This window comes from Mytilus edulis, chromosome 1 (genome assembly GCF_963676685.1).
Source record: "Mytilus edulis chromosome 1, xbMytEdul2.2, whole genome shotgun sequence".
Taxonomy (NCBI): Eukaryota; Metazoa; Mollusca; class Bivalvia; order Mytilida; family Mytilidae; genus Mytilus; species Mytilus edulis.
In genome coordinates, this window is record NC_092344.1 from 14,405,993 (window position 1) to 14,427,048 (window position 21,056).

At 32.1% G+C, this 21,056-nt stretch overlaps 2 protein-coding genes across 3 annotated transcripts; one reads left to right on the forward strand and one right to left on the reverse strand.

The window, feature by feature from the left end:
- Positions 1-943: 943 nt before the first annotated feature.
- On the forward strand, positions 944-7,489 carry LOC139524719 (uncharacterized). The gene is made up of 2 exons (XM_071319749.1): positions 944-999; positions 5,094-7,489. Exon 2 carries the CDS (start codon positions 5,125-5,127, stop codon positions 7,474-7,476), a length of 2,352 nt encoding a protein of 783 aa, XP_071175850.1. The 5' UTR covers positions 944-999; positions 5,094-5,124; the 3' UTR covers positions 7,477-7,489.
- A 5,836-nt stretch (positions 7,490-13,325) lies between these two features.
- Positions 13,326-18,566, reverse strand: LOC139524728 (universal stress protein in QAH/OAS sulfhydrylase 3'region-like). Of its 2 annotated transcripts, XM_071319769.1 has the most exons (5): positions 18,501-18,566; positions 17,287-17,387; positions 15,824-15,904; positions 15,328-15,419; positions 13,326-14,924 (listed from the first exon to the last, which is right to left on the reverse strand). In XM_071319769.1, the coding sequence occupies exons 2-5, from the start codon at positions 17,351-17,353 to the stop codon at positions 14,700-14,702; spliced, it is 465 nt and encodes a 154-aa protein (XP_071175870.1). In that variant the 5' UTR covers positions 17,354-17,387; positions 18,501-18,566; the 3' UTR covers positions 13,326-14,699. The 2 variants fall into 2 exon arrangements, with proteins under 2 accessions (XP_071175870.1, XP_071175862.1); XM_071319761.1 differs by lacking the exon at positions 18,501-18,566 and having other exon boundaries at positions 17,287-17,597.
- Between the last annotated feature and the right edge of the window lie 2,490 nt (positions 18,567-21,056).

Below are 21,056 nucleotides of genomic sequence, written 5' to 3' on the forward strand. Positions count from 1 at the left end.
GGAGATTTTCAATTATGATTTCGAAGTTTGCAGAAATTGGTCGTTCTCAGATATTCAAGTCTTAGCTTTAACTGTAAACAATTTTGATTAAAATTGAAATCTAAATTTTTCGCTGCAGATTTAGAAATAATGCTAAGACAATGGTATCCCGCTTTAGACATAGATCAGACAAATAATCTCAGAATCAGAGACAAAAAGCTCATAATTTCTGGACATTTATTAAATTTGATCAAAAATGTCACTCATCACCATAATATTTCTGGAGCTAAACTGTCAAATTTCATACAATTTCATTCCAACACCAATTCAGCATCCACACTATAGCCACTAAGGCTTCCTCATAGCTTCATGAAACCATTCTTCCCTATTGTTTTATTTGGAACACCGTTCCATTTTTGCTAATATGCCTTTTTGTGCTTTTTTGTTACATATTTGTGTGTTTTATAGTGATTAAGATTATAACACCATGTTGACTGCTGAACCCATATTTTTGAGATTTTTACCTATTATGTCTGATTGTTTTGTTCACACATCGTTGTCAATATAATAGAATTCAATGTAACTGTCATACAAGTGAGAGGTTTAGCTAGCTATAAAAATAAAACCAGGTTTAATTCGCCATTTTCTTCATAAGAAAAGGTCTGTTCCTAGTTAGGAATATGACAGTTGTTATCCATTCGATTGATGTGTTTGAGCTTTTGATTTTTCCATTTGATTAGGGACTTTCCGTTTTGCATTTTCCTCGGAGTTCAGTAATTTTGTGATTTTACTTTTTTCCAGTTGGATTGATGTGTAGTCAAGCCAGGGGTCTATATTTTGCTACTTTTCAGTCCACATATACCCATACATCAATCCATCTGGCCATCGTTTTAATTTGAATGTATGTCTTGTGTGTTGAACAGCTTTGGTTATGATTTCAAATTAACATTTTATTGATTTAATCATTATCATACGGTAATTTTCATTGTAAGGTAGTGCAGTATATTTCATCTGTCCACGGTTAGTTATCTATTTTTATCTTTTTTCATTTCTATATGTTTTGTTTATCAAATTAGAAACAATTCAATCCTAAATTATATTTAACAGTTATATTGTCAAAATGTACTTTTTCATAATTTAGCTTCGAACTTTACTGGTCCCCTCAAAATTTTGGTATATACATTGCAGAATTTGTTTTTAATTAGATTATAAAGTATAAAACTATATCAAAATGTACAAATATTGTGTGACTGTAAAAACATTGCGTGTATGACTGAAAAATAAAGTATGCGACCGTTCATGTATTCATAGTCTCCTGTTAAAAATAAAATATGTGACCGTTCGTGTATTCATAGTCTCCTGTTTTGAAAGACGACAACTTCACGATATGGAACCTTTGTCATTTGAAATTGAAGGGAGTTACCCAATAAAAGTTTTAAAACACGACTAATGAATGTCTCTAATACAATTATTTGGAAATCAGTTTAAAACTTGGATGTCCCGAACAAAATGCACTTTTTGCTAATTAAAATTGTGGAACTGAATTTCCTCATGAGGAACATAACCAAACACAACATAAAAAGTAGCAAATGCTAGAATGGACAATTTCAAACATGACATTGGTAACATGACAACTTAACTTTACTTTTGTATTGTTTTTTATAAATATCATATTTTCGTCTTGAAACTTCTTTTTTTTTTTTAAATTTCATGAGAAATTTTTACGTTATACCTGGATTGTATTCAGAAGTCAGGATTTCATTTCATAGTATTTTAGATCATTTTTTTCCACGATTTTTAAATCGAAAGAACCCTTTACAGATGTACAAATGTGAAGACAGGTGTATATATAAAACGACTGTGATTCTTTACAGTTTGTATTCATTTTCAGAGAATATATAGTAAAATGATCTCACCATATGCACATTGTATTTTCGTCTCTTTTGGCACTCATGACAGAACATCATCTTGTTGAGATCTATTAACCCCTTCCAATACTACCTGTGGGCTTCATGTTTGAAAAGAACGAACTGATCAAGGAGTTTTTCCGGTCCCTTACTCCATAAAATTGAAGTTTGTACAGAAGTCTCGAATGAGGAACCTTGTCAAAAGCCTTTTCGAAGTCCAGGAGTATGATGTCCACCTGTTTTCCATTTGAAATGTATTTGGCTATATGAGTGATGGTAATGATAAGCTGGCTTTCACATGATCTGTGTTTCCTGAAACCGTGTTGGTTGTCACTGAGTATATTTCGTTGATCAAAATGTTTTATAATGCTGCTGTGAACTATTTGCTCTAAAAGCTCACAAGTGATGGAGGTAAGGGACGTAATCAAAAGTTCAATGTAGGATAAAAAAAAAAAAATCATACAGTTTTTTCACTTACCCCCTTACCCCTACCCCCTCTTTTAACTTTATTTGGGAAAAATTGATTGACCAATAAGGATCTATTTAAAATCGATGTCAATTAAACAAAAAAAACTTGTAGCAATTTTGACGCCCCACCCCAAACTATTTGAATTTAGTGTTTTATCCTTCATTGATTTTTTATGTCGTCCCTAAGGGAGACATGACGATAATTGGCCGCTGGGTAAATATCCCCTTTCTTGTATAATGAAACTGTTGGCACCTCTCCAATCGTGGGAATTCTCCTGTGTTAATTGGAAATTGAAAGGTTCTTGTAAGAATTGGTGATAATTCTGCAGCAATTATTTGCAGTATTTTTGTTAGTATTTTATCTGGTCGTGATGGTTTGTTGGTGTCTAAGAGTTTTTAGTAGTTTGAAACCCACATTTATAGTTCCTTTGACGTCATTCATAGAATTGATGTTACTATCAGACCTTTATCGAGAATAGTGATGCCATCTTCCTTGGTGAAAACCGAAAAAAAACTATTCATTCAAGATATTTGACTGTCGCTTTTTATGAAGCCTTCCTTGTTTTTTTAGTGGTGCAACTCCAACAGAATCCTGTCCTTTGCTCTTCAAGAATGACCAAAATCTTTTTCCTGTTTCTCAGTGTAACTGATATAGAGGGGTCACCATAGGTTCTAAACACCTAAATACAATAATTCGAAAAACAAGTACAGGAAGAACCTTTAAGTTCTATATGATTTATAAGTCTTTAAATTTGTATTGTATCATAAAAATTACATCTACCATGTTTTAAAATATTTCCTTTTTTGTAAATTGGAAATTTCAAAATTTATCTTGAAAATTGTAATAGAAACATTTTGAAGTTTCCACTTAACAAAACATGGAAATAATGACACTTGTAAGTTATTGTCATCGTCATACTATATGTGATAACTATGTATTTTATTGAATTTACAAGTTTGTGTATAATGTGTTGCATTATATTACTAATAAAACAGGTGTGTATGTCACTAAAATATGTTGTTAATTTATACTTGAGTAAACATTTTACTTCCTTTAAGAAACTGATGACAATTAATACATTGTTAGGATTAATAAATTGTCAGGTCATATTAAGTCCAAAAGAAAAAAGCAAATGTTTATATGTTGCCCAAGCATCAACATTGTAATACCTAATTGGTACGAGAAAGCTATACTGAAGGATTTGAATAAAACAAGTATTGGTGATAAAAGTCACAGTTATGGGAATTCGCAAGCAAGATGGTTGTAGATTTATACTTATGATGAAAGAAACAGAATATACATTTATTAATATATATTTCAGGAAGCGGAGGATAGAATGGTATTTCTTAACATTAAAATTAAATTATATATAATAGTTAATACTTATGCACCAAATTTACCAATATATAAAAATGCATTTTTTTTCTTTTCAAAAGGGTAAAAGATTTGATACTGAAAGCCAGTTTGTTGTTACAAAGTCCTCGCTTAGTAATTTATCAGTAATACAGAGATTACGTTCTTTGAAATGCAAATCGTTATTACAGACAATGGCGTAGGAAACGAGTTGAGATATAAACAACCCAATGTTGCACCAAAGGAATGTTACCGTATAAAAAATGGGAATGCGCAATAAGAAACGAAAAATCGTCTCTTTTGTCGTATTATTTATGAAGTTCATGTGTAAAACTAAAATATCTAAACTAATCTAGAAAAGGACAGATATTGATGTTCATATTTGATTTATTTAAAGTAGTTGCTTTGAGCAAATTTAGACAGTATATTTAGAAAGTTCTTGACTTCGCCAAAAATATATCATAAAAAATCGATAAGTGTTATAAACATTTAAGAAAATTTAAGACGACTCTTTACTGAGTTTGGTCATACGTGATTGGTATGTCTATAAATATTCACTTCTGTTATTGTACTATGAACAACAAAATTATTTATTTTGCAAAATAATATTTCCGTATTCCATCAATTTATAACTAACATCAAAATTATTTTCATTTAGCTGTTAACATTTTTCTATTTAGCGGCATTTTGTTCGATGTTGTTGTTGTCTTTCTTATATTGTTTAACATCTAACCCTATAATTCATTGATTTTATATTTACATTGTGTCATAGATCAAATTTATTCGTTCAGTGTATGTTCACTTGTTTGTGTCAATTTGTCTTTTGATTGAGTTAAGCTATTTCAATTGATAATTTATAGTATGTCTTTCTATGTTGTGTTGTTAAACTATTGTCTCAGGTAAGGATGAAGATTAGAACTTATTAAAACGTTTTAACCTGCTGCATTTGTTTGCACCTGTCCTAAGTCAGGAACCCAATGTTCAGTGGATATCGTTTGTTGATGTGGTTCATAAGTGTTTCAGATTCTTGATTTTCGTTTTTAATACATTGTATAAATTAGACGGTTGGTTTTCCTACTTCTGCTTGACCAATTCGAAATACCTAATAGTTAAAACACAAACCGGTTTATTCAATATAAACACCAATAGATGACCACCATAAAGACATGCACTCTAAATGACCATAAAGACATGCACTCTAAATGACGATACACTAAAATCATCAAATTTGCATAAAGATAAGCACACGGATCTTGGTATGTGTAAAACATCATCTACAGATGAATTCGTCAATCATGACATATGAAACTCTCCCAACCCCATCCCATATTGAAACCTAAAGAAAATATGCTTTTGTATAAATTGTCCATTTCTTGTTTTTCCAGATATTTATTTAACAGAAGGATCTTTTTAATCATGATGTTTAAACGTGCAAGTCATCATTCAAAGAAGATAATTTTGTCCTTATTAATTGCCAGTTTTTTGTCATGGAAGTTTTTACCAAACTTAAACAGATCAGGACAAACACTTCACCAGGTTATAAAAACAAGTGATTACATAGGATATGACAATCGACACACACTAAAACAGGTTTTAACAACCAGTGGAAACACAAGTGATAACAGTCGACACATACTAAACCAGGATTCAACATCAAGTGGTAACACAAGTGGAAACACAAGTGGTAACAATCGACACACACTAAACCAGGTTATAACATCAACTGGTAACACAAGTGAAAACACAAGTGGTAACAGTCGACACACACTAAACCAGGTTTTAACATCAAGTGGTTACAAAAGATATGATCGTCGTCCTCACATGGTTATGGGAATACTTAGTGTCCCACAAAATAACATTTTTAGAGAAGCCTCAAGAAACACGTGGATTAAAACCCTGAATAAACTAAAAAATTACCTCCCGTTCCGAATAACGTATAAATTTCTACTTGATGAGGCAACCAAAAACACATTAGAGGAAAACAATATTCATCAAGATATCCTGTTTTTAAATATAACGGATAGAGGGCGGGCTTTTAAATTTGGCAAAAAATTGTATACGTGGATTAAATATATTCATCAACATTATCCAGATGTTTTACTTGGTGCGAAATTAGACGATGATGCTTATTTGTGTGTGCCTCAGATATTTGAAAGGTTATACAATGTCAAATCTGATAATTTGTATTACGGCTTGAAGCATGGCACTGGCAAGAAAGTTTCGATATCAGTAAGAATAGATGAGTATTTTGTTGTTATTGGAAAAACTCTAATTACAAGAATATCAAATAGGAGTTACTGTCCTAGCAAAAACTGCTCGAATGGTACGCTGATCGACACAAATAATGGAGGTACGTCACTTGGCGCGTGGCTCGCCGAATATACAGACATCGACTTCCAAAGTGACAATGGAAGAATGATTCAACATTTTCCGTGGCTAAATAGGAAATCAATAAAGTCAAATCTTTGCGGGAAAAAAGTAGTCATTCATAAAATTTCCGTTGACGGAATGCTTAAGTTACAAAATTATAATGAAAATAATACATTAGCTTCAAAAGTCTCTAGTATTGTTTCTGTTACCGGAATAAGTTTTACCGGGAAAGTGTTAAATAATACATTTGCTTCAAAAATCTCCAGTATTGGTTCTGTTACAGGAATAAGTTTTACCGGGAAAGTGGTAAGAACTCTTCCCGCTACTTTAGAAAAGAACAACATGGAATTAGCATATCACGATAGTTTTACTCTCTGTGATAATTGGGCAGTGGTTACAACAATATTTCCTCCGACAAAAGCCATTCATTTCATTTCAAAGTTGTCCGATTGGTGTCTTGTTATTGTAGCTGATGTCATAACGCCACAACAAGATAACTTTGTAAAAAATATTACCGAAGGAAATAAAAAGAAAATCAAATATCTTTCTGTGAAAGAACAACAAATACTATACCCTATGCTTTCAAGCGTTATTCCCTTCAGACATTTTGGACGAAAAAACATAGGATATATATATGCTATTCAACATAAAGCCAAAGTCATATGGGATTTCGACGACGATAACGAAGGGATGGTAGACTTGAGCGATTTTAAATCCGCAAAATATTCAACAAACTGTAGAGAGATGGATACCAATCTTTTTAACCCCTATCCGTATTTTGTTCAACCGCATATTCGTGTTTGGCCGAGAGGATTTCCATTGCAGAACATAAAAGACGAGAACACATTCCCAGATGTCTGTGAAATAGACAAACCAATTAACATTGGTGTTATACAGTCATTAGCTAATGGCCAAGCAGATGTTGACGCTATATACCGCTTCACACATGACTTCCCTTTCAATTTCACTGCTGAGAGAAACATTGTTTTACCAAAAAACAAATATGCACCTTTCAATGCCCAGGCAACGATGTGGTTTCCACAAGCATTCATGTACATGGCATTGCCTTTAAGTGTTAATGGTCGGGTAAGTGATATATGGAGAAGTTATATAGCAGACTTCTTTTTTCACAAGACTGGACTGTCTTTGGTGTTCACCAAACCTTATGTTAACCACCAAAGAACTGCCCATAAAATTATTGCTGACTTTAATGGAGAGTTAAGTTTATACGAAAAGAGCCTTCAGTTCGTCGACTTGCTATCAAACAGTAGTTTTAACAGTATGAAAGAGGTATATGAAAGTCTGTATCAGAGGAACTTTATTGATAATAAAGATTTAAGTTTCATTATTGCATGGACAAAAACATTTCTATATATCACACAAAAAAATAAAGAATAATATCAGATTTTAACATCGCATTTTTTATACAAGATGTATTATCAGCCCAAAGTTCAATATCAACCAAAGAGCCGAAGACAGATGATATACAGTAACAAACGACAAACACTACATGATAACAGATTCCTGGCTTGGGAAATCAGAATACAGAATGTTCCGGGTTCAACAGTGTTATTGGGTACCCAACCCTCTCTCACATGAGACAGTGTAACAATATAACAACACAAAATCCAACTGTACAACACATTTAGTAAACCAAACTGTATCTAATATAGCTACTCAATGTTGTAATGTTAAAATAGGAAATAAATTTATTTTTACACTGAGTAAAAGAGTTTTTTTGCTGCACGAATAAGTCCATCGCCTCTTTTGATAATGTCGTTCGTCGTTCACAATCTCCATAAAAGTCGTAGAGATTTTGTTTTCTATTTGAACTATACTTTTCCGTTATGTTTTCCGTACTAGGCTCAATGATATTCACGTAATCTAGTCAGGTATTCGCTTGATCAACATTCAGCCAATTATTGGTCTGACAAAAGTCTTTTTCTTCCAAAAGTTTGTTTATAGTAGTTGTGTCAAGTTCTTGAATCTCGTCATTGTGCATCTCTGTCATCGAAATAATTCTCCCGTGTAAAAGATGAGATGGTGTCAATGGTCAACTACTATAAACAAAAGATTTTTGTCAGATCAATTTGCAAAATGTTGATGTAGCCAAAACCTTACTAGATTACGCGAATATCATTGAGCCTAGTACGGAAAACATAACGGAGAAGTATAGTTTAAATAGAAAACAAATCACTACGACTTTTATGGAGATTGTGAATGACGAACGACATTATCAAAAGAGGCGATCGACTTTTTCGTGCAGCAAAAATATTCTTTTACTCAGTGAAAAAATAAACTGATTTCCTATTTTAACATTACAACATTGAGTAGCTAAATTAGTTTGGTTTACTTAATGTGTTGTACAGTTGGATTTTGTTTTGTTATATTGTTACACTGTATCATGTTACGAGATGGTTAGCCACCCACCAACACTGTTTAACACCGCAACATTCTGTATGATTATGTCCCAAGCCAGGAATCTGTAATCATGCAGTGTTTGTAATAGTTTGAATCTCTGTACTTCTGTTCTCAAAAATTGTACGCTCGTTCCCACCTTGCAATTGCCGTATCAATCTCTTAAGAAATTACTTTCCAGGAGATGTTCAAATTCAGCTTACGTTGTAATTCATGATATAGGTGCGCTGTCGTAATAAACAATCAGTGGTGTTCATTTTTGACTGAGAAATCTTCTAAATGTTAAGATAAAGGTGTTCAGTGACAAATCAGGTACAAGTTCCAAATGTAAATCTTGTATAATGCACATAAACATACATGTATATATGTTACAGGGAATTTGTGAAATCAGGGATTTTGTAAAATCACTGGACTAATCAGTGATTGTGTAAAATCACTAACAGTTTCAGTGGTTTTGTAAAATCCCTGAAATTGTTAGGGATTTTACAAAATTACTGAAAATACAGCTAGGGATTTTGTAAAATCCCTGATTACAATAAAGTATAACATGCTATTAGAAATGAGTTTTTCCTAATATAAAGATCTAGACCAAATGAATGATCACTAATGATTTATAAATGTATTTGTTTAATAAACACTATGAGCTAGAACTTGTGTATAACTATAAGCTATTGATATGTTTATTTTCTTAACTATGCTGTACATGTCTTCAAGACATACATAATATTTTTAAAACATCTTCATCTGATGAATATCGTTTTTTTAACATTTTTTTCAAATCTCCACATTGAAGAACTTCATACCTTCATTTATCAACAAAATATTTACTTTATTTGGTTTAAAAGAGTTGTGAAATTTTAGAAACTTATTCAAAGTTATACCACTTTGATCACATGTGTCTGATAAATGAACAAAGTAGGTAAAACTTTGTTTATTTTTGCTTGGTTAGATTAACCTATTCGTAAACATGCAAGTACAAAACAAAGTATTATTACCAATATTTTCTGTTGTCTTTTTTTATTATTATTTTGTGAATATAAATGTTACTTTGTAGGCAGCAAATTAATAATACAAGTATTAGATAAAATACAAAGGAAAAGCTATTCGGCTGGTTGTTACCGGCCTGTTTCTTTTGTTACTTTTGGTTTTTTTTTTATCTGACTTGTACGACATTTCAATAAAGTAATAATACATTTTGCAAGACTAAACATTTGGAAAAAATTAGATAGCCATAAAGCAGTAAATGTAAGTTATTATAGTATAAACACATTTTTTTCATTTCCCTTCAACCGAGATTTTTTTTCAAGAAAATCAAGAAAAAAAATCAGGAATCTAATAATTTAATAAAAAAAGAACCATTTCAAGTAAAAGATGAATGTTGTACACATTTTAGACTTTTTAAAATGCAACTTCGTAAGAAAGTAATATAGTAATATAAAGAAATATTTTAGTGGTAAGTAGGATAACGTTTGATTTTTATGGATGAAACGGAAAGCGGGGAGGGGGAGGGCTAATTACTTTTAAAATAAACAGGCTGTGATCTTTATTTTTGATGAAAAAATGCAGGATGTTCCATTCCATCCCCCCATTCCCCTTAAAAAAAATCGTAAAAATCGCGCGTTTGTTGCCAAATACATGAATTTAAGTTTCAATGATTGGGGATCCCGGGGGTTGGAACAACTCTTTTTGTGGATGATCAATGCATTTAAATGAGGACATAAAGTTGGACCCCCCTGTTTTGTCCTGGATTTGAACCTGGATCCGCCACTGATATAAATTCGATAACAATATAAATGTATCAAAAGAATGAAACTTCGTTAGTGAATGAAATTTTTATGAAAAAACGGATTTTGTCTTAATATTATATATATTCAGGGATATACTTTAATTTTTTTTTAAATTCATGCTCGTCTCTAGATCTGCAAGTGTTGATCGTGATTAAACACGTGTTACTATATGATGCAATCGCAGCTTACCGTCCAAAATTGATGACATAAGTTGAATGATTTTCTTCTAGATTTGCTACTTATTTGGACGTGTATTACATGAACACTTTTTGTTTATAGGATCAATCGTCTATTGGTGAGTTGATAGGGATTTTAGCTTTTGATAAGATTTGATTTTTGTTTACTTATTTCCTGTCTTATTTTTATTGAAATATACACGCCAGTATCATCATTTCTTTACTTTCAGCATTGTCCAAAATACTATTCATGTCCATATATTGAAGAAAACATTTATTGACCAATTATTTTGCTTCATAAAGGGGGTGTATCTTCTTTTTTTTAGTATATTAATTATTTACTTTTCAACGCCATCACCCAAATGTTTTTGTTTAAATTAGCACTATTTACGGTATTCGGAAAATCAGGAATCATGCAAAACATTAATTTGTCATCTGCTTGAGCATTATAATTTTTTTCTCATAAAATTTGGGATCAAAATATCTTTTTAAGAAGAAAACCATACCCCCCTCCCCCTTTTGAAGTTAAATGTCTAATCCCTTAGTGTACTGATATGAATAGTATTTTACTGGAAATGTTTTAAAAAAGATATTGACGCTAACGTAAATATTTTGTTATAAAAATAAAAAGACAGGAAATAAGTCGGTGAACTAAAAAGTTCAAATCTAATTGAAAGTTAAAGTGACCATGAACTAACTGATCATGCAAGAGTGATTCTATTCATAAAAAGTGTCCGTGTAACAACTAAAAAGAGTCCGTGTATCATCTAAAAAGAGTCCGTGTAACACCCGTTAATGTACTGTTTTTCTATAGCTCTGCGGGGGGCAAAGTCGAACAACACTTATTTGCTTTTTATATATCAATTTTCATGCAGCAATAATATGCTCTTGATCTGATATGCATGTAATATTTGCCACTGGATCACATACCCTAACCCACTCAATTTCTTATACCTTACATATGTGTTTTTCTCCTCTAATGACAGCTATCAACCTAATGTTCAGTTTTTATATTTGATTTAAAAAAAATTGATATAATTGGTTTTATTTTCTACAGTAATTATACAGAAAAACTATAATAAACAGTAACTTTCTTTCAAACACGGTAGTGATAAGAGCTTGTTTTGTCTTCTTTCTGTGGCTCATTGACAAAATTTCCAAAATGTTTATCATATTTTCCCTGGTTCCATATGTTGCACTTAAATTTTACCTCAATTATTTGAAGTAACTTTTGTGTGTATGTTTGCTCTTGATTTCAAGACATTTATGCCTGAGCCATTGTTCTACAGTATGTCAGTTGTTTTGTGCATGATATTTCACTTAATATTAAAATAAAGAATAGATTAACCTCACACTTATTGAGTGTTACTGTTGTAGTCTTTTTTCTCAGAAATTCTTAATAAAAATGATGAATTTAATCAGTGAATCTGTAAAAAAGATCTTAATTATTTCAGGGATTTTGTAAAATCACTAGTCAAAATCAGGGATGTTATAAAATCACTAATCAGTTCAGTGATTTTACAAATTCCCTGAAGTTTCAGTGATTTTACATAATCACTGATTTCACAAATTCCCTGTAACATATATACCTTCTGCGGTATTCTTGGTGTATCCCCAATGTGTATAGGTCCAGCAAATGCATATATGTACTTTTATATCAATTTGGTAAATGTTAAATATGTTAGTGATGAAATAGCAAATATATGGATGCATACACATTATGTATTGTTAGTTCAAGCTAGTAAATGTTGCATATTCTATATCACTGAAATTTCAGGGATTTTGTATAATCACTGAACTGATTAGTGATTTTATAAAATCCCTGATTTTGATTAGGTATTTTACAAAATCACTGAAATAATTAAGATTTTGTTTACAGATTCCCTGATTAAATTCAGTGAATTTGTAAAAAAAAACCAGAAAGTAAATTAAAGAAAGTAAATTCTTTTTTTTTTTATCTAAAAATTCGTTAAAAAAAGTCTAGAGCAGTTGCACTCAACAATTTTGAGGTTAAATAAGCCTTTAATATTAAAACTAAATGAGCAATTTTCATCAAACAACTGATACACTGTAGAAAAATGGCTCAGACACAAACATCTTTAAATTGAGAGCAAGTTTACTCACAAAAGTTAATTCTTATAATTAAGAGGAAATTAAAATAGAACACATGGGATCTGGATAAAATAAGAACTTTAAAATACACCTTCTCTTGTTCAAGACTGTATGATGTCTTTAGTTAATTATGCCGTTGGCTTACTGCTTCATTGAGCATGCATTTCTTCCACAGTGGCTAGAGGTATTAGGAGGGGTGAGATCTCAGGCCGCATATTTTGGAGCCTCTAGCTTTTGTTCTTGTGTTTTCTTTTCTTTCTTTTTTTTTAATTTTCGGTCATTTGATTGTTTCCGAGTTAAGTGTAGCGTCCATCTCGCTGAACTAGTATACACTATTGTTTAGGAATCAGCTCCCGGGTGCAGGATTTTCTCGATGTGTTGGAGATCTATTGGTGGCCATTGGTTTGCTCTTTAGTCGGGTTTTTGTATCCCGTTTCCATTCTCTATTCTAGATATATTTCTTTCACCATATATTTCTCAAAGAATATTGAAACAGGTACATACATGATGTGACGGGGTTAAACATGTTTCAACATTCCATTCTGAATTCTATTGCCAGCTCCAAGTTCTCCATTTACCTGCGACATTGACGTAACAGCACAACATAAAAGTGAGAGTAAATCAATAATCGTTTGGAAATGGTTTGATTCATCAGACACAGAGCACACTCAAAACAACTAAAGAACAACGTACCGATCCTCAAGTATTCAGTTTCTAAAAGCTACTTCTAATTACAACTAATAAATAAATCACATTTCCTAGACGAAAATCTTTTATTTTACTTAAAGAAAACATAATCAGAAATTATTTACATTGATGATGATATATATTATGGCTTAGAATAGCAATTATATTTGTCTATGTTCATACAATTCTATTAGTTTGCTATTTTTTAGCAAATCTGTAATATTGTGACGAAGAATGTTGTTATAACAAGTAGATAGGAATGTGTTACGGCCCTTTTGTCTGTGTTCATATAGAGCATTGAAAAGCGAAGTTGACCATGGTTTATCTTTTTTTAGTCTTTTCGTGCCATATAGCTCCTTGAATATTAACGCATTCTCTGTTTTCAGTTCTTTGTTTCGAACGTTTCTGATAAAGGTTAATTCAGAAAAGTGCCTTGGACACACAAATTTGATTAAAAGTGCTATTTTTATCAAAATCTTTGACGATTTAGAGCTTTTCGTTGTTTCAGATTGTATGTCACTCTATAGATATATTTTGGTTATTTTTGTAGTAAGTTGATTGTTAAGGATTTCCAGCCGGAGTGCCATCCTCTAGATGTCTTTTGGATGTATTTGTAGTAAGTTGATTGTTAAGGATTTCCAGCCGGAGTGCCGCCCTCTAGATGTCTTTTGGTTATTTTTGTAGTAAGTTGATTGTTGAAGATTGCCAGCCGGAGTGCCGCCCTCTAGATGTCTTTTGGATGTATTTGTAGTAAGTTGATTGCTGAAGATTGTATGTAGCCTTCTATATAGATGTCTAATGGTTAATTTCGTAGTTTGTTGATTGTTCAATATTGTGATTCGTCCTCTGGGTGTCTTTTCGTTGTTGTGTATTTTGTTAACTGTTGAAGATTATACGTCGCCCTCTAAATGCCAAATGGTTAGTTTTGTAGTTGATCGATAGTTGAAGATTGTCAGCGGGATCGGTGCCCTCTAGACGTATTTTCGTTGTTTTTGTAGTTCGTTGATTGTTTAATATTGTATGTCACTCTCTACATGTCTTTTGGTAGTTTTTATTTTTAGTTTATGAACTGTTGAAGATTGTATGTCACCCTCTAAATGTCTTTTGGTTTATTTTTGTAGTTTGTTAACTGTTGAAGATTGTATGTCACCCTCTATATAGTTGTCAAATGGGTATCTTTGTAGTTGTTTGATTGTTAAAGATTGCCAATACGAATGGCCCCCTCTCGATGCCAATCCGTTAATTTTTGCAATTGGTTGATTGTTGAAATCATAAATATGATCTCTGCGATTTTTCTCCTTCAACCGCCGTATTTTGCCGAGAAGCTTTCACTGTACATAACTCAACATGTCGATAAAACGTCAAGGCCTCTTTCCCAATTGAATTCCAACATTAACATTTTCGACTCTACAAATTAACATCTTTCTTAGCCTCACTGTATTTAATTTTCTTGGTTTAATGACTCCAATGGTTCCATGTTTTTACAGAGAAGCACAGGAATAGAGGTATGATGAATAACATAATTACTAACACTACCAAGTATTGTTCGTCGTAACCAGCCGTGACCTCTACTTCCTACCATAACTAACGACGCCTTTTCTTCTTCGGCTACTTTAACTATTTGTTCACCTGGGTGTCCGTATACTAATCTAAACTGGAAATCAACCTGAAATTGTATAAGTATTGAATAAATGTAATCCACAGCCCAATTATTAAGAAGAAATTTCTTTAACAAATCGGATTCTCTACAAGCTAGGTGATACTGAAAATAAAAGTGTAAGCGTTTTAATATATGGGTAGAAAGTGACCCCTGATATTAACGCCTTTTTCGTACTTATAAGTTTCCTCTTACACGATTTAACCCGAATGTAACTTGCCCTTCCGGAGCACCTGCATTCATTCAAATTTCTTTTGTGTGTCTGTTTCTCCTGGTCATTACTATAATTATTTTCAGTCCTTTAACTTGCTATTTCCACCTACCAGACCCCCGTTATTGTGTATTCGTCCATTTCGTTCCCCTTTCTTCGTAAATAAAGTATCCCCTTTATATTAAAAGAAGCTAATCTTACACTGATATCTTTAAGTCTGTCTGTATATGTCTTCTCTACTTCACTTGCCTTTTCTTTAATTTTTTCTAATAATTCATGTATAACGCCTGGACCTGAAATAACATGGCAACTTAAGATTCCCATTGATAGACAACAACAAAAATATGGTTTTCATAACGACAACTTCTAAATTATATGCGCCTGGAACATTTTGACACAGTATTTGAAAAAAAATAGTTTGAAGAAATCAAAATGTAAAATATTCTTTTTATTGTCTCAAGTAATATAAGCCTGCAATGATCTTATAAAGTCCTTTCAAAAATAAATAGATCTAGTAATAAAGTCATATGCGGAGAGTATCAAATCGTGGCATTAGTATACAAAAACTCATCTGGTTAATTCTTACTACTAGTAACAACAACTTATTTCTATAGTTGAAGATCTCCCAAATTGTGTAATGCATGGCGACGTTTAATGACAGAACATTCTTCTTGTTAATGACAAAATAAAAACTCACTGGCATCAGTAAAGTTATATTCCTCTGGAACATTCACCAGCAGAAGTTTATCACCAGGTATCTGCACGCGATCAATGTAATCTATAATTAAAATAGAAGTATATATAATTTCCATGCGTCTGGAGAATGTTTAGATATTTGCAATCCTCTTATTTGTCTGTTTGTCTATTTCTATTTAAACAATGAAAACTATAAAGACGTTATTTGCTGATATAGTGTAATGTTACACTACTGCCTCAGGTTAGGGTGAAGGCTTGCGTTTTTTTAAACGTTTAAACCCTCTGTATTGTATGCACCTGTCCTAAGTCTGCTGGAGTCTGTTGTTCTGTGGTTGCCGTTTGTTTGTGGGGTTCATAGGTGTTTCTCTTTTTTTATATTATAGTTTCCTGTTTGAATTGTTTTACACCTAGTCATTTTGGGACTCGTTAAAGCTTGTTTTTCGGTGTGAGCCAATGCTCCGTGTTGAAGACCGTACTTTGACCTATACTTGTTAACTTTATATTAAGTGTGACTTTGATGGAGAGTATATATATATTTATTTGTTGTATGGATATGGTAACTTAATCGAGTATTTACATAAGAACAGGGTTGTCTCCCTTGATATTTATCATACCATATAATATAATATTTCCTTTTTTATGTGTGTATTAGATCTCTTTGTCAGCTATAACTCTTTCTCAATATTTATGTACATATGCATTTATACTGTTCATTTTATGCTCTTTGTGAGTTTTCTTGAATAAATAATTTGAATTTGAATTTGTCTCATTGACTCTCATACCAAGTCTTCTTATTTATATCGTCATTCCTTAAAAAAATATACCAGCACAATATGTAGAATATGCATTAAAAATAAAGATCGTTATGACAAAATCTTAAATCAATTTTAAATTAAATTAAAAGAAATTTTCATTTGTAGGTTTATGTGTTTTGAATATGAATTGGAAATAAATTAACTTTTAAATCTTTGACCTTTTTCGAAAAGTTGTTCACGTCATAGTTATGGTGACAATCAACATGGCCTTGTGTGTTTTGGACCGCAGTATATCAAGGTCTTGCTCACCTGGTTTTTATATGAATACACTCTAAAGGTAAACACTTTAAAAGAGTCAATAAATCCCTAAAAGTTGTTAACAGCGCAAATGTAATTTGTGAATGTATTGTAATATGCTACCTGTAAGCCTATCTTGTGATTTTTAACAGCACCTCAGTATTTGACACTATAAAATATTTATAAATAAATAGTATCGTTATAAATACAAAGCAAAGATCACACACATATCTTACACATATCCAATTTATATATTTATACAAATTGATACACGCTGTTGTGACCTACGAGTTTATAAAAGTTAATCCCTGGCAGTCCTATTAAAATTAAAATATAATTTGTCAACTTGATTTTTATGAAAGCCGTGTTGTTAGAGATATGAATAATAAAGAACTATATAAATCTAGCTTACATTTAAGTGCGTTGTCCGAATGGACGCTTCCATCTACAGCTACCACAACAACTCTCCCTGCTGCCATAGTTCCTCCTCAAAGACGATGAATAAAACGGTACCTTCAACGTTAATATTAAACAAGTTAAGTTAATATCCAGTTATATTGTGAATCGAAACTAATTAGCAGTCAAGGTGGTAAACATGCCAGTGTGTATTGATCGTAATTTTAGTTGTGTATATGATTGATTCGTTCTCTACAACGATTTTTTAACAAATCACCGAAGATTACATTTGCTTCGTCCAAATAACGGACATGGATTAACTTTTTAGGGAGCTACCATTTGATTTTTATGAGGGGGGTGGGGGCAAGGATGAAATTTGAAAATAATAGACAGGATAGGAGTTTTGAGTAGGATGAGACACTTGCAAAAAAAAGTCAGGACGACAATTTAGGTAAAAAAAGTCAGGATAAACTAAAATCAGAATTAGATGGTTGTCAACTTCAAAACAGTTCGCCGAGCCGAGCATAGCAACATAATATAATGTGCCTATTTCAGCTTTTAATAGAAAAAAATACAGATTTTACAAATTAATTAATCATGTTTTTATTTATCAACTCGTTGTCGGACTGATTTCGTAAGACAATAACAATAAAAGTCAGTACTTACAGAAAGAAGTAAACTGTTTATCTTACTAACAAAATAGATAAACAGATTTGACAAATATCTGATAATGAGACACTAATGATGTAATGAGCTTACTCGTAATCTTATTTTCTCTTAATCATATATCATGAAGCTGAAAATATTAAGTTGTAAAATATTCTACAAACAGTAATTAAGTTCCCCCCACCCCTTTCCTTGAGACTCGAACTGTCTGAAGATAAAAAAATAAGGATCTGTGATATGATTTCCAATGAGACAGCTGTGATCTAAAATTCAAATGAAGTGGATGTAAGCAATTATAGGTAAACATAAGGTCGTGACATGAAAAATAGCAAGCAATGAAATTGTAACCAACGACGTAATTATAAAAAAGAAATTGAACGAAAAACAATTATGACGGACACGAATCAACGACAAGCACTGAAATATATGCTCCGGACTAGGGTTAGAGATAAAGAATGTGGCGGGTTGAAATGTTTTACAGGCACCCCTTAAACTGGGACAGTGTCCTTTTGGATAATGCTGTTATAAGTTCCGTTCTAAAACATCAAATTCTTCCATTCTTACACAATAGTCTATAGTCTTTCCGATGCACTGTAAAAATGTCTGTATCCGTCCATGTTAATCTTATCACTCGGAAGCACTATAAATCATACCACAGTTGTGTGAAAGATTTTGATTGGTTTACACAAGAACTGAACAGAATAGAATGAGAAACTAAACGGCTAAAAAGTGATTGGCAAACTAGCACGATAGTGTTCATACCCAATTGTAAGCAGCACGTCATATTAGAATTCTGATTTTCTGATTTTCAAAAAGATATCCTCTGATTTTGTTTCTTCACGCGGGTTTCACGATTTCATACTAATTTGGGTATACAAATAGGTATCTATTTCGTTAAGTACACACTTATAAATTAGTAAGATATGCTGTTTTAAAAATCTGTCATAAATTACTACAGATATGGTTCACATGACTAAAGTGTGCAGTTATAAAGTCATATTAAACAAGTTTCTGGTAATTGTATATATGTAGACGTTACGCACGATATTGGGGATATTTTTGTTTTGCACATCAATATGGATACTTTTTAGTGTTTAGTTGTACTGAATATGCATGAAATATTTCCCACTGAAAGTAACGTAAGCAACAAACAACAAAATATATCGTATTTGGGTAATGCATAAGTCTATATGAAATGAGAAGATATATACGGAAAGATGAGTGCCAATGAGACAACTCTCTACCAGAGACCACATGACATACAACGTAATAAAATGCAAGGTTTCCCCATGTTTGACTACGCAAATTACCAAAAAGTAAGTAGCTGTTATGTAGAGTTCAAGTACAATTACGGAAAAGCACTATTAACATGCAACAATCTAAATTTTCAATAAATAACGTCGCAAATGACAGTTTATTTATAAAAAGCGGCAAAATCCGACATTGGACTTCTTGAAAGACATTTGCCAGAAGCCGTTGTATTTTTATATGAAATGTGAGTGCTGCCAATATTCAATTTTGATATGGTCTATCTATGTACTTTTGTGAGCATAATTTACACAAACGAAATTTCATATAATCTTATATTTTAAAACCTATAAATTTTGATAACTTAACATTTTCCTAAATCTGACCATAATAAACAATATTTGTTTTTGCCAAAAAAAGAGTGTTGGTCGTTACAGGAACGCATATTCAGTAATATTGTAATACTTTATATATAAAGCACAACATTCGTTCGAATTTCCGCGGATATAACACTGTTTTGATGTACACAAACACTCCTACTAAAGTTATCATGAGTATAGTCTAATACGTCTGACACGCATATTTTTAACGTTTTGTCATTATGTTGTCCTTAATTTAGACTATTGTAAAATCTTATAAAACAATAATGTTTAAGGAAACTATTGAACCAATGGATAAATACATACTGAACTGTTTCTTCTGTACATGTTTCTTACATTTGGGTCAGTTAAAAACAAACCTTTACAACAAGAGATGATTTCATCTTCCCAATTAAAAACTCTCCATTTCTATGCAGCAACATTCCAGCCACGCCTGCATACGGAGTATATGTCTCCAAGTTGATACGATATTCTAGGGCTTATATTTTCTATCATGATTTCCTTGATAGAGGGTTGTTGCTCAAAAGGAAACTATTAAAACCGAGTTTAAAGTGGTGAAGTTGAAGTCATCGCTTCGTTGGTTTATGGACGCCTTTACGAGTTGGTTGACCGTTATAGAATATCCGTTTCACAGATGATAACAGATATGTTCCTAATGTCGTAGCTACAATCCCGTACACTTTTCCCGAAATTAAACTTATTACCGGTTTTGTAATAACAGGAGGAACACGACAGATGCCAGATGTGGAGCATGATCTCCGGAGCACCTTAGATCTCCCCCATGTTTAGTGGGGTTCGTGTTGCTCAGTCTTTAGTTTTTTTATGTTTGTTTTTTTTTGTTTACTATTGTGTGTCTATTGGTCTTTTTTTTCTTTTTTAGCCATGGTGTTGTCAGTTATTTTCGACATACGAGTCTTAATGTCCCTGTGGTATCTTTGAAACTCTTTTTATAATGAACTCATAACTATAATCGGGTAAAAGGGGATTCCTGCAATGATTGCTGATCGAAAACTTTGACTGTAAATTGATGTTCGGGTTTTGCTGCTGACGTTTACCGAATGTAACCAATACAGTCATGGACACGTGTTTGGTAAGTCAGTGAGATGACGGTGCGATGTTTTATTTGGGTTTGGTTTTTTTGGCAGCATATTTATTTGTTTATAAACTTTTGTCATAAATGTTGTACTAATTTGGTGTATTATAATTCTCAATCTAATAAAAATATTGATCTCGTTATACTACATATGAGCTCAAAAATGTATAACGAAATCAGAGATTAATATTTTAATTAGATCGTTATAATTCTGTTAGAATCAGTTGATACTATATTCCTCATTCCACGTTTGCCAAAGTTGTATACAAATTATACCAAAATCGATGACATAGCCCCTGTTCCTTGAACTTAAACCATCGCTTATTAACGTTGTGTTTTGTCAGTTTTTATGAACTGTCCCTTCTTTAATTTGCTGAGGAGTTCGGTATTTTTTAAAAA

Excerpts from the sequence above, each read along its gene's own strand:
- LOC139524719 (XM_071319749.1), top strand. The coding sequence starts at position 5,125 with ATGATGTTTAAACGTGCAAGTCATCATTCAAAGAAGATAATTTTGTCC.
- LOC139524728 (XM_071319769.1), bottom strand. The coding sequence starts at position 17,353 with ATGGCAGCAGGGAGAGTTGTTGTGGTAGCTGTAGATGGAAGCGTCCAT. Across the intron at positions 15,905-17,286 it reads TTCGGACAACGCACTTAAAT|ATTACATTGATCGCGTGCAG; the intron begins GTAAGCTAGATT and ends TTTTAATTATAG. Across the intron at positions 15,420-15,823 it reads ATATAACTTTACTGATGCCA|GTCCAGGCGTTATACATGAA; the intron begins GTGAGTTTTTAT and ends ATGTTATTTCAG.